Raw genomic sequence first — 13,989 nt, 5'->3', positions numbered from 1 at the left:
TTTTTTCTTTTTCATTTTTTTCTTTTCTTATTTTCTTTAGCTCATTAGCTATCATTAGTGTTAGTGTATTTTATGTGTGGCCCAAGACAGTTCTTCCAGCGTGGCCCAGGGAAGCCAAAAGATTTAAATAGTAAAAATTTAAAGGGCTTGTTTAGAACTTGAAATCCATATTCGTTCCCTCTCTCCTACCTCTCTAAAGATGTTTTTAAACCTCCAGTGTGACTGTTCTGATTTTCCAAACTCATTTTCTAAAATCTTCAACTATGACTTACTTGTTCTTACATACTATTTCGCTATCAAATCTTACCTATATGAAACTGCCTTTACTAGTACCCTAAATTAGTCATAGCTTTGCCTTTTACTTCTTTTTAGTATTTGAAGAATCATTTTGAGTGTATCTTATGGTTATTACCGTAGATATGTAATTTCTTTTCCTCTTATTTTGTCAGTGGCTATTCCAAATACATAATATAGGTGCATATGCAAAAAATACTGCCGTATTTATTTCTGAAGGTGAAGGTATAATGGAAAGAATATGCATTAAAAAAAAAAAAAAAAGGCTGGGCACGGTGGCACAGCCTAATATTAACAAACAAAAAACAAACCCAATACTACTCATACTGTTAACCCAACACCTGCATGCTCTTAAGGAAAGTTTAAAAAAAGTAAAAGGAACTCGGCAAACTTAACACCCCGCCTGTTTACCAAAAACATCACCTCTAGCATTACCAGTATTAGAGGCACTGCCTGCCCAGTGACACTTGTTTAACGGCTGCGGTACCATGACCATGCAAAGATAGCATAATCACTTGTTCCTTAAATAGGGACTTGTATGAATGGCACCACAAGGGTTCAACTGTCTCTTACTTTTAACCAGTGAAATTGACCTGCCCATGAAGAAGCGGACATAAAACAATAAGACGAGAAGACCCTATGGAGCTTTAATTTACTAATGCAATCAAAACTATACAAATCTACGGATTTTAAATTACTGCACCTGCATTAAAAATTTTGGTTGGGGTGACCTCGGAGCATAACCCAGCCTCCGAACAACCTATGCTAAGGCCACACCAGCCAAAGCGAATCAATATGCACAACTGACCCAATAACTTGACCAATGAAACAAGTTACCCTAGGGATAATAGCGCAATCCTATTCTAGAGTCCATATCGACAATAGGGTTTACGACCTCGATGTTGGATCAGGACATCCTAATGGTGCAGCAGGTATCAAAGGTTCATTTGTTCAACGATTAAAGTCCCGTGTGATCTGAGTTCAGACCGGAGCAATCCAGGTCGGTTTCTGTCTATTCTATATTTCTCCCTGTACGAAAGGATAAGAGAAATAGGGCCCACTTCACAAAGCGCCCTCTCTCCATAGATGATATAATCTTAATCTAATAGAATATCACACACCCAATCCAAGAACAGGGTTTGTTAAGATGGCAGAGCCTGGTAATTGCATAAAACTTAAAACTTTATAATCAGAGGTTCAACTCCTCTTCTTAACACCATGACTGTAACAAACCTTCTACTTCTTATTGCACCCGTACTAGCCGCCATAGCATTCCTCACACTTATTGAACGAAAAATACTAGGCTACATGCAACTACGCAAAGGATCTAACATTGTAGGCCCCTGTGGGCTATTACAACCCTTCGCCAACGCAGTAAAACTCTTCACTAAAGAACCCTGAAAACCCTCAACATCTACCATTATCCTCTGTATTACTGCCCCAACCTTAGCCTTTTCTATTGCCCTTCTCCTGTGAACCCCCCTTCCTATTCCCAACCCCCTAATTAATTTCAGCCTAGGCCTTTTATTCTAGCTACATCCAGCTTAGCTGTCTACTCCATTTTATGATCAGGGTGAGCATTAAACTCAAACTACGCACCAATCAGCCTGTAATCCCCGCACTGTGGGAGGCGAGGCGGATGGATCACCTGAGGTCAGGAGTTCAAGACCAGCCTGGCCAACTTGGTGAAACCTCGTCTCTACTAAAAATACAAAAATCATTAGGGTATGGTGGTGGCTGCCTGTAATCCCAGCTACTCGGGAGGCTGAGGCAGGAGAATTGCTTGAACTCGGGAGGCAGAGGTTGCAGTGAGCTGAGATTTTGCCATTGCACTCCATCCAGCCTGGGTGATAGAAGTGAAACTCTGTCTCAAGAAAAAGCAAAAAACAAAAAACACAGGAAAAAAAACAAAAAACAAAACTGTGAGGCCATTTGATAATTGCTTAGCTAGTTAGTTCATGACTCAGTTTTTTTGTAAAATTAAAGTAATGATCACAACAAAATCGAGATTATTAAATGAAAGAGTATAATGTGGATGTGCTATTATGCACATGTGTAGGTGCCCAGTAAACGTTACTTCCTTTTTTTCTTTCTTGGCTGAGATTGTAGAATAAGTCTACTTTTCCGTAATAGGCATATTTGGTACCTATGAGAGATTTAAAGAAAAAAAAAAATGACCTCTGTCTAAATGTGATTCAGAATTTTGAAGTTTCCATTTTTCTTAATCCAGTTTTAATAAATTTAAAATTAACATATGAAAGTTTTGTCTTACCAAAGAAATGAACCTCTTCCTTTTATCACTAGTAATTTCTACAACACATATTGTGTAGTTGGTTGGCCACGGTGGCAGAAATCCTGGTGGAAAGGGACAGAAAAAATCTTGACCTCTCTTTTTGATGGAATAAGTAGAGTTTACTAAAATTCCAAATGCAATTTGCTAAATTTTCAAGTATTTCTTTTTTTGCTTTATCATCTTACTGATTTATTGAGACTCTTACCAAGAATTCCCTGATTATTATTCTGGTTACTAAACTGTAGAACTTTTGAAAGTAAGAACTGTCTTGTCCCTTGCAGATGGTAGGTACTCAGAATATTTGTTCATTTGACTTAGATGTATTAAGAAAGTTTGCTTTGATATTATACATTTGCTCAGGAGGATGTACCTCTGATAGTTTATTGCTGTTTGTTTTTACCTCTATTCTCCAGTTGCTTGTTAGCTTCTTCCTTTCCTTTTACATTTTCTGTAAAGTTTCAGTCCAGCAGTAACACGGATTTTAAAATCTTGATTGAGATTAAAAGAGTCATAAATTTGATTAAAAATTAACTTATAGACAAGTAAGTCTACAGTAAACTAGAAAATATGGCCCATTTACTATCAAAGACTCACTATTTTAAGGACTGAAAGAGCTTTAAAAATTATGTTTTCTTCCTTTAAAAAAAAATGTAAGTAATTCGTATGAAATCACTTATTTAGTGTCTGAACCAAGATTAGAATCCAGGTCCTTTAGTTCATAGTTCATTGGTTTTCCACTATAATGCACGGTTGAATACTGAAGCTCACTGATAACAGATATCATGGGTATATGTAAGAAATAAAATTAGATTTGTTTTCATTTTAAACTGACCTGTAAGGATGAGATAAGAAGTATTGATTTTCCAGTAGGGAGAACTAGGACATAGTAGTCTATGACAGTTGGTCTTTCTTCTCAATTGTAGGTAGGATTCTGTGTCATTTTTTTTTTTAAAAAAGAGTTTTTGCTCTTCTAATTACATTTTTAACAGGTGGTAAACACCCCACTGAAGAACATGCTACTTTAAAAGCAGGTTGTTACCAAAAGACTAGGATGGAGTTTAGACAATGTAAATGCAGTTCTTGTCTGCAGTGTGAAGAAGATAACTTGAAACCTTTGATTATTTTTAAAAATTGGTATATAAAAGCTGGCTTTATAAAAGATATGCTTCTGCTCTAATTTTTACATTTTAACTGTGAATTAACACTGCCAGGCACCGCTGGAAAAGAAGACAATGTAAAAAAAAAAGAAAAAAAGAAAAAAAAAAAGTCAAGTGGAAAACTGTTGAAATTAATAGAATTCTATGAAGTACCTGAATGTGAAAAGAAACAAGTATCCATAGTTTTCCTATTAACAGTTTTAACTAATTAGAAAACATGCTGTGAAAAAGAGCTTAGATTCAAAGTGGCAACAAAAAGTATACAAAATCTGGGAGCCTATTTAAGAAGTGTAACTATCTTACAGAAGAAGCATACAAAATTACTATGCCATAAAAGATTTGAAGCCTTGGGAAGAGATACTATCACCCTTAAATGCTCCAAACTGTAAAGATGTTAATTCTAAATTAATGTATGGATATAACATAAGTTTCATCAACATTTCAGTGGGATTTTATTCTTTTATTTATTTATCGTAATTAAAAAATGGTTCTAAAGCTTAGCTACACGTTACAATTATCTGAGGAGCTTTAAAAATATTCTGGTGCACAGGTCTTACCCTGCATACCCCGGACCAATAAAATTAGACTATCTGGGGAAGAATCTAGGTATTGATGTTTCTTAACCCTTGATATTTATCAGCAGAATTCATTAATCTTAATTTTAGGTTTTCAGTTTCTTTTCTGAGTAGTTCTAATTATTATATTGATTCATATTCTATAACTCATTTCTTAAAGTCTTCCAAAGAACAAAAACAAAATTTACTTATTTTAAAAAGTAAAATAAAACTTATTCTAGCGTGCAGTTACCATATGGTTTCTTTGGGTATTCATAAATCTAAGATATATTATGGGATCTTAGTGATTTTACTTTTCCTATATCTTGAAGCATTTTGCTATTTCATTATCCTGCGAATTATTTAATCATTATTCATTAATTTCCTCCAATTATGCCAAAAAGAAGAAAATGGAAGAGTGATAGAATTGCCAAGAAGGATGACGCAATGGTGAAATATAGCATCACTACTGTATCATTTCTCAAAAAGATACGAAAACAGTTTTGAGATCATCCTTTTTAGCGTTTTTGTTCTAAACTTTCATTTAACATATTTGAGAATTCATATTTTTTCATTTTTTATTTTCTGTCTTTAATAGCAAAAAAAAGACAAAGGAAGACATTTCAAAACTATTAGACAAGTCAGAAGATAAATGCAAAGAAACAACACTTAATAATGATAGTGAATTTAATTGTATAAGTGAAATCTTAGACTGTGAGTCTTCAAATGATGATTTCCTAGATGAGTTTTTTTCAAACTCAAGAATTAACAATATTTCTAAGGACAAAAAATGGAAATAATACACGTTCGTGCATTCAAAGTTTCTTTCAAAGGATGTTTCTTATTTCGGATATATATACCTTTAAAATCAGAGAAAGATGAAATTAAAAATTCTGTTATGTTTAAGTTTTTATGAAGCTTTCTCTTAGTTTTTTAAAAAAACTACTTTATTATTTTTGTAAATTAGTCATAAAATTACTTAAAATGTTAAAAATAAAAGGTATTTTGGACCCAGATAGTCAATTGAATTGAACATTTTTTTTCCTGATATGCCAAAGGTTAAATCTGCCTTGTGATTCCAATGTGAAGCTAAGGTTGAGAACCACTATTCTAAGTAGATTTTATCCGGACAGATAAACAAGATTAGTTAAAATGTTTTTAAGAAAGTTGAGTAATGGTCTAGAATAGAGCTACCAGATATATGGTACTGACATAGGAATTATGAAACAGGTTAATGGATTAAAGCAGATAGTCCAGAAGCAGATTTTAGAATAGGTAAAAATTTAATATGAGAGTGACATCAATCAGTAGGTTAGATTACTAATAGCATTAATGCAAGCTACCACTCGTTGACTACTTGCTGAACATTTTATATGCGTTATGTCATTAATCTTTTCCTTGATGTATCTGCTATTACTTCCATTTACAAGTAAGGATATCTGAGGTCACAGTTCTTGGTGTTTCTGGAACAATTAGTTAGCTCTTTTAGAATGCAAATATTTGAAAAGCAAAAAAGTATTTTTACCTATGCCAGAATACATTTTAGGTGGATAAAATGATTAAATGTAGAGTTTGTGTCATAAAGCATAGATAATAAATAGGTGCATCTGATATCTGGAAAGGGAAGCTTAGGAGTGATGGAAGAAAAGTCACCAAGAAAAGATCTGTAAGTTTAACTGCTTAAGAAATACAACTGACTTCGTGTCAAATACCATAAAACTATAGATTAATATATTAGGAAAACAAAGGATTAATAGCTTTTATATGTAACACACTCAGATTAATAACCTCTAAATATATAGTTTTAAAATGCAATTGATTAATAAACACATTAGAAAATCATTGACCTCGTTAGGTAGCTACGGAATAAAACATTCAATTAAAAGTACTTTTCCTTCCTGTCTTAGGACCTTTGTTTATAGTATTTCCTTTGCATGGCTGACTCCTCATCCCTTAAGACTCAGTTTATCATACTACCTCAGTGAGACCTTTTTGTACTACTCAATCTAAATGAGTTTCCCCCTGTATCTTGACAACCGGCTTATTTCCTTCATTGTACTTCATCTTTTGGAATTACCTATTTATTTATTGTCTTGCTCTTCCACTGGCCTCTAAACTCTAAGAAGAAAAGCGTAATACCCAGCATCTAGAGAGTGCTCAGTGAATAATTGTTGGATGAATAAACACTAAATAAAAGTGAGTCAAATGAATAAAGCAAGATGCTTTTAAAAATCTGTCATGCTTGCTGAAATTTTTAAAGAAAAGTACCATATGTAGGACAAGATGGAACGGATACTGTCTTTGTGCTGCTTGGTAAATTGGTGTTACTTCCAGAATGGAAATTTTGTAAAAGGTAGCAAGATTCTTTATTTCTGCCTTTTGACCCAGTAATTTTATTTACTTCTTAGAATTTGTTCTATGAAGCCACTTCTGCGAAGGGATGGGAAAGCTTTCTTTTTAGTTCTTCCTATATTCACTGATATTCTTTCCCAAGAAAAGTAGACATTACTCAAATTGAACCATGTTTATAGTTCTCTTCTGCTTCCTCTTTTGGTGCCCCTCAATGAGTAGGATATGGGAAGGACTCAGTCCTTGGCTAGGCCCTGTAATCTTGTATTCTAGTCCTCTCACAAAAGTATAGCATTCTTTCTGCTTGGGGCACCTGAGTGTGCTGGAATTAAATTTAGATTTGGGCTTTAGGGGAAGGGGGAGGCCTTGCTTAGGCCCTGAGCCAAATGGTAGTGCCCTAATCCAGTTTACCAAAGAACATTTGGGGTATCTATCTGTAACCCAGAAAAAAGTGGCACTTTGATTTCCCTTTTGATAACCTCTCCCCACTCCTTTCTTTCCTTGCTGCTTCTTATTTCCCTACCACCATTCTCTCTTTCTCTCTCTTGTGTGTGTGTGTGTGTGTGTGTGTGTGTGCAGGGCAGCATTTGTGTATTCTTGGGTTTTTTAGTTCAGTGCTTACTATCTTTTTTTTATGTCTGACACAAACAGAAAATGAAAGAGGATAATGGAAGAGGCTGCTTAAGGCCAAAGGCCTTAGGTTTTGTGTATGCCCATTGTTTTTCCGATATAGGTGACAACCCATCAATCAATCAAGTGGGCTGCCAGAATCATTAAAATAAATGAAGATAAAATAATGCATCGATCATTGTTGAAATAATTATACGAGTGTTTGTAACCTTGCAATATAAAATGTGTTTATGTTGGTCATTGTCAAACTTTGAAAGCTATTTGCTTTGCTGCAGCCATATACTAAATAATAATGCCCCAAACCTCGCTTAAGTTGCATCATTCTTAAACAGGGAGAAAGATTTATGAACAAAGATTTAGACTTAATATATTGAAAGATTTGGACAACAAAAGATTATCAAGAGACTAGCTGGGTAAATCATGACATATCCATCCTTTCAGGTGATTTGTTCAAGATAGTATTCCCTTATCTTCAGTATTTTTAGGGTTTGCAGTGAAGGTCCACAGGTTAGTTAATAGCTTCCTTAGAGTTCTTGTAGAGTCAGTGGAGTTCGAAGGAACAATTAGTGTACCATAATATACTGTAACATCACAGAGAAATCAGATTTGAGGCCTGGTCTGCTGTGACAGCCTTGGGCAAGTTATTTAACCCCTCTTTGTCTGTTTACTCATCCATAAAATGGAGCTAATAGTGCATGTATCACAAGGTTGCTGCAAGAGGGAAATACAGTAATAAGTGCAAAGTGCTCAGCACATTGGTTGGACTCCCTATGAGTAGAGTTCATTCCAGGTTAAGTTTTGCTTTTACATTATTAAATATCTTTGTGCCTTAATGTCTTCATCAGCTCACAGTTCAGCTAATATTATTAGATGCTTCTTTGGGGGACAATAAAAACCTCTCTAGTGACTTTATAGACATTTCAAACAGTTCAAATCAGAAAATAATATGAAAAGCACTCTACAAATTTATGATAGTATTAATTTTCATAGTAGCAATAATAGGAAATCTGTGTCGTATATGAGTTAATTAATATGTCGAAATGGGTAGACTCAGTAGTTGATTCAGGTGGAGATAAATAGATCTGTGAGTTTTTTTTTTAAAGTGCCAATATCTTTTCCTGCTTTAGGGCCTTTGCAGTTACTCCTTTTGTCTAGAATATTCTCCCCTATCCTTACTCCTTCTTATGTCTGCCCATCTAGTACAGCTGAAATGACACCACTGTAGAAAGGCCTTTCCTGACCATCTAGTCTGAATAGTGACTCTCAGTTTCTTTTAAAAATTGCTTTAAAAAAATCATAGCATTGATTAGTACTAGATTCTCGATTTTGTTTTCTCTTTCCTCCTCCCCAAATAGAATGTAAACCCTGAAGAGCAGGGACCTTTCCTGTATTGTTCATTACTTTTAAAAATCTTTATCTAATGTCACATACTCAAGTATGATCACCTGTGTTGTTTATTTTTACTTTTCCTGCACCTAGATCCTAAGTGCCTGACAAATACTTGTTGAATGCCTGAATATAATGTAAAATATGAAAAAATGATCCATAGTATCTGGAGATAAACTACCATTGTTGATAGTATAGTATATATTTTCTAACTTTATGTTCTGTGTGTGCTTACATATACAGATGTCTATGATTATGCTTTTGAAATATGTATTCCATTGAGTCTAAAGAGAAACATTTTTTAGTATATTTTATGTCTTTGAAATTGGGCTGTCTTATAATCAGTGGTATGCTGTGGTTTAATTGGCAACATTTTTCTCTTTATGAGTTGCACATAAATATGTCTTAAAATCTATAGCATCTTAGATATGATGAAATATGGTATTTATTTGAAATAACAATGAGATCAGGATATGCATCTCTTTTCCCCACCTGAAGATCTTGAGCATTTTCCTTGTCACTAGTTTTAGATCTATCTTATTCTCAAGAGATGTGATTAAAGGTATGTCGTAACTTTTTCAACCAATTCCTCTTGATGGATATTTGCAGCTTTTCCAATTGTTTTCCTGTTATAAACAATGCTGTACTGATTATCCTTGTACATATCTTCATGCATGTGAGTGAAATTTCTTTAGATTGGTGAATGCACATATTCTCTGTAGTGTACAAGGGTACCTATTTCCCTATACCTTTATGAGTACTGCACCTAAGTTTAAAAATTTCTATTAATCTAAGTGAAAAATATACTAATGTTTAATATCATTTCTTTATGATAGAGATTGAGCCTCTTTTCCTGTTTATTAGCTGTTTTTATTTCCTTTTCTGTGATATACTTGTGCATAGGATAGTAGACTTTTAATTGGCTGGCATATTAGTCCTAATTAGAAAGAGAAACCTTTCCAGTTTGGAACCATGGGTTATCCTATTAATTCTTGGGAACAACTTTTAGGCCTGCCACGTCCTACCTTTGTGGAGGACAAAAGGGCTTTATAAAGACCCAAGATTTGGGGGGAGACAGAATTCAGGAATAACCAGAATTCTAGTGTCCTTTATAATGGAGGCCAAGAAGGGTTAGAGTGTCAGTTTTTGAGCTGAATACTGGAACTTGTACTATGCTGTTAGTCTTTAAACTTTAAATTTTCTTCTTCTCAAGGCTTGTTGTTCTTTAATATGACTTGGTTATAGTATAGTAGTATTAGTTTAGTAGGTTTGAAATAGGATACAACTCTGGGACTTGAGTGAAGTTAATATTGGACTTATAGATTAAATGTTTAGATTAATATGGTGTTTTGTACATTGTTAAAATGTTATTAACATTTTTTAGTACCTTTGCTGTGTCAGACCATATCAGTTTCAAACATAGCTATCAGATGATCTCTGCTTTTTAGGTTCTGCAGTGGTCTGTGGAGGAACAGATTTCAGTCCTTTGGTAAAAGTGAAGCTAGAATATACATGGAATATGGATAGCTCACAGGAAGGGTTTTAGTCTAGCATGGGAGTTTAAAGAAGGCTTCCTGGAAGAGGTACGATAACCTAAACTAAGTCTTGAAGGATGAGTTTGAGTTAGCTGCAGTAGTAAGTAGTAAAAGGAACAACAGTGAAATGGACTACAAGTAGCAGAGTGTTCTTAGAATGTGACATTTGAGGTGAAGAGTGACTTATGGTGAGGCTGCAGTGACAAGTAAGAACCAAGTAATGAAAGGCCTTGAACACCCTGTATTTAATAGGCTAAGGGATCATTTTGAGCAGTGATGGGGTCAAAATAGCATTTTAGAGATCACCGCCAAAAGATGATTTGGGGACAAGACTGAAGGCCAGGAGACATATTGGGAAACAGTTCTAGTAATCCGGGTGAGATAATTAAGGCTGTAGCTCAGTGGTAATAGCTTACTGGGAAAATAGTAGTCATTTTTCTTAGTTTATGTAATATTTTGTTCTCTATTGTTCAGAATCCCATTGAGATTACATTTCATTGAACATTATTTTGCAGAGATAAGTTATGTTAATTATTCAATCATCTTTCAATTATGTCTGTAGGAAGTTTATACTTTTACAAATACCTGCTTAACTAGTGTGGTGCTACATGGAGATGACAAATAAGTGTTTTTGATGATTTTAAAAATTGAGAAATGTTAGCCCTTTTGATGTGCTTAGTGATTATCTTAGAGGGAAAGAATTTTAGAACATTTTGCCTTTGTGTAGAAGCAATGATTTGTTAGCTTAAATTTATATATAATTATAGGAATTTATAATTTATATGTGCTAATTTCTTTTTCTTTTTCTTTTTTTAAAGGCTATTAGTGAAAGATGGTGGATCGCTTGGCAAACAGTGAAGCAAATACTAGACGTATAAGCATAGTGGAAAACTGTTTCGGAGCAGCTGGTCAACCTTTAACTATACCTGGACGAGTTCTTATTGGAGAAGGAGTATTGACTAAGTTGTGCAGAAAAAAACCCAAAGCAAGGCAGTTTTTCTTATTTAATGATATTCTTGTATATGGCAATATTGTCATCCAGAAGAAAAAATATAACAAACAACATATTATTCCCCTGGAAAATGTCACTATTGATTCCATCAAAGATGAGGGAGACTTAAGGAATGGATGGCTAATCAAGACACCAACTAAATCTTTTGCAGTTTATGCTGCCACTGCTACGGAGAAATCAGAATGGATGAATCACATAAATAAATGTGTTACTGATTTACTCTCCAAAAGTGGGAAGACACCCAGTAATGAACATGCTGCTGTCTGGGTTCCTGACTCTGAGGCAACTGTATGTATGCGTTGTCAGAAAGCAAAGTTCACACCTGTTAATCGTCGCCACCATTGCCGCAAATGTGGTTTTGTTGTCTGTGGGCCCTGCTCTGAAAAGAGATTTCTTCTTCCCAGCCAGTCCTCTAAGCCTGTGCGGATTTGTGACTTCTGCTATGACCTGCTTTCTACTGGGGACATGGCCACATGCCAACCTGCTAGATCAGACTCTTACAGTCAGTCATTGAAGTCTCCTTTAAATGATATGTCTGATGATGATGATGATGATGACAGCAGTGACTAAGGACACATTTGGGAGTATTTAATCAGGTGTGGCTATCTGAGAAATCAGCTTTGGGGGAAATGTAAGATTCTGGGCTCTCTGTTTTGTTCTAGCCATGAATTTGCCTGAGAAACTTGTAACCTATGTGCCTCAATATATTCCATAGAAAGTAGGTCCCCTGCCTTCTCCCACTCCTCGCACTCTTCTACAGGGATAGACTTTTGCGAATATATCAGATACATTTTTTATTTCTTATTCTTGTTTATTTTTAGGTTATTTTCTCGGAAGGTTGGGAAAAGATGTTTGTTTAACAGATCATGTACTACTGTGTTGTTTTCATTTCTGTTACAGGTAAAACTAAAAGCACAGAATGGTGGGAAAGGGGTTATAATGTGGTTCATTAATATGTTAGTAGCTTTTTTCTAACCATCGTGTCTAATGGTTAAAACACCAGTAACAAAAACACATGATTTGGAAATACTTTGTTTGGCTTTTTCATATACCTAGTGGTGCCTTATCATAATAGCACTGTTACATGAAATAAGCCCCCTACCTTCTTACTTTCTGGTTTTCGAAAAAATACACTGGTGCTCTTTGAAGTGATAAAGTGAGTGTTTATGATTGGGTGTAATTAGGAAATACTTCTCATCCGACAGCTACAAATAACTAAGTTTGGAGGTATTTTCACTCTATATGAATAAATATTTTTCCATAAAATAGTTGTGATTATATATTTGTTTTATATAGGTCCCAAATTATAATTGTCAAATATATATTTTAAATTAATAATAGGTTGTCATTCTTAGGAATTTGGTTTGAAATTTATCAGTTACATAGAATTATACTGCATTAGCTTCCACCTTTAGTAAGACATATTTTTAGATATAAATTCATCTGCTTTAACATTATTTCTGGATTGAAAATCTTATAAAACCCTTGAAAATAAACAATCTCTTTTTTACAAAGCCTGTGTTAGAGCACAGGTTTACCTAGGCTTGAAGATTTGGAAGAAATAATGTGTAAGGATGGTCTCAAGGCAGACCACTTTAAGTCTGGCTAGACTTCATATCGTGGAAGTATTATCTATTTCAGTGTGAAACTATCTTGAATTTGCAAATATAGTGTTATATTTTATAAAGTTTTGTAAAATCCCAAACAATATTTCTATTTTTGTAAAACAATTGTATGTGTAATCTGTATCTGAAATCAGTTTGCAATCTATGGAAATAGAGTAGCAATTGCTATTTCTAAATTGTGAACTGAAAGTCAATCTAGATTTATTTGACAAGTAATTGCTCACTCTTTACTTTTGAGGCAGCCATTAGGTTGAAAGTATATATTTATCATATAAAACTTGATGTGTTTTGCACTACTCTCTCCATTTATATGCTGCAAACAGCTACAGTCTTTGAAATATGGAAAATCAGCAGTCTAAAGTTTGTTTTAAATTCTAAATAAAAAAAAATCTTCAAATCTGAATATACTGCAAATGTCATGAGAAGTTTGATTCAGTAATTTGTGATGGAGGATTCTTTGGTATCTTACTGTTTAGTTAGGGCACTAATTTTACTTACCTATTAGATTTTGAAAGCATCTGAGATATACAAATCTCCCTGTAGGAAATGTGAAAGAAAAGCACAACAAAACTAGGGTTTTCTGTTCGTTTGCTTGCTTTTATGGGTTTTTTTTTTTGGTTTGTTTTAATATCAGGTGGATTTTTGTTTGTAAGCAATATATACATATAATCAACCAACATATCTGAAAAGGATCATGAAACCTGAGAAATGCTAATGGAGACTTGCTGGTACATAGGAATCTAGCAAATTCAGGAACCAAGGGGAAATGTTCTGAGATAACATTTACATTGTCAACCTTTATTGACTTTGTTTTTACAATAAAAAATATTTTACAACTTACTTTCTGTTCTCTGTATATTGTGACTTGAGGATTTCCCCCCTTTGCTAAGATAATAAACATATTATGCATATTTTGCCTAATAATTCAACAGCTGTGAGTTCCTGCTGTGTGCCAGGCATTGTTCTAGGCAGTAGGTTAGAGCAGTGAACAAAACTCCCCTTTGGATTTACTGCATGAAGGCCCAGAAAACAAGCATTCTTCCAAATGCTGAAGATATGGCTTAATGTTATGGGGAAGTGCCTTAATATAATTTGGCTTTGCTGTCTAATTACTGTTAGAAGGAATGACTTGACCTGAATTGACATGTCTCAGA

General features: G+C 34.3%; 1 protein-coding gene across 2 annotated transcripts in view; it reads left to right on the top strand.

The window, feature by feature from the left end:
* The window catches only part of LOC105476119 (pleckstrin homology and FYVE domain containing 2), a 36,320-nt gene extending 22,645 nt beyond the window's left edge, over positions 1–13,675 (top strand). For both annotated transcript variants that reach the window (XM_011731782.3, XM_011731781.2), the window contains exon 2: positions 11,017–13,675. In XM_011731782.3, coding sequence (XP_011730084.1) covers positions 11,031–11,780 — 750 coding nt within the window. In that variant the 5' untranslated portion in view covers positions 11,017–11,030 and the 3' untranslated portion in view covers positions 11,781–13,675. The remainder of the gene's footprint in view (positions 1–11,016) is intronic.
* The last annotated feature ends 314 nt before the right edge of the window (positions 13,676–13,989 follow it).

Source organism: Macaca nemestrina, chromosome 8, assembly GCF_043159975.1.
Source record: "Macaca nemestrina isolate mMacNem1 chromosome 8, mMacNem.hap1, whole genome shotgun sequence".
NCBI lineage: Eukaryota > Metazoa > Chordata > Mammalia > Primates > Cercopithecidae > Macaca > Macaca nemestrina.
This window is presented reverse-complemented; position numbering and strand designations above follow the sequence as displayed.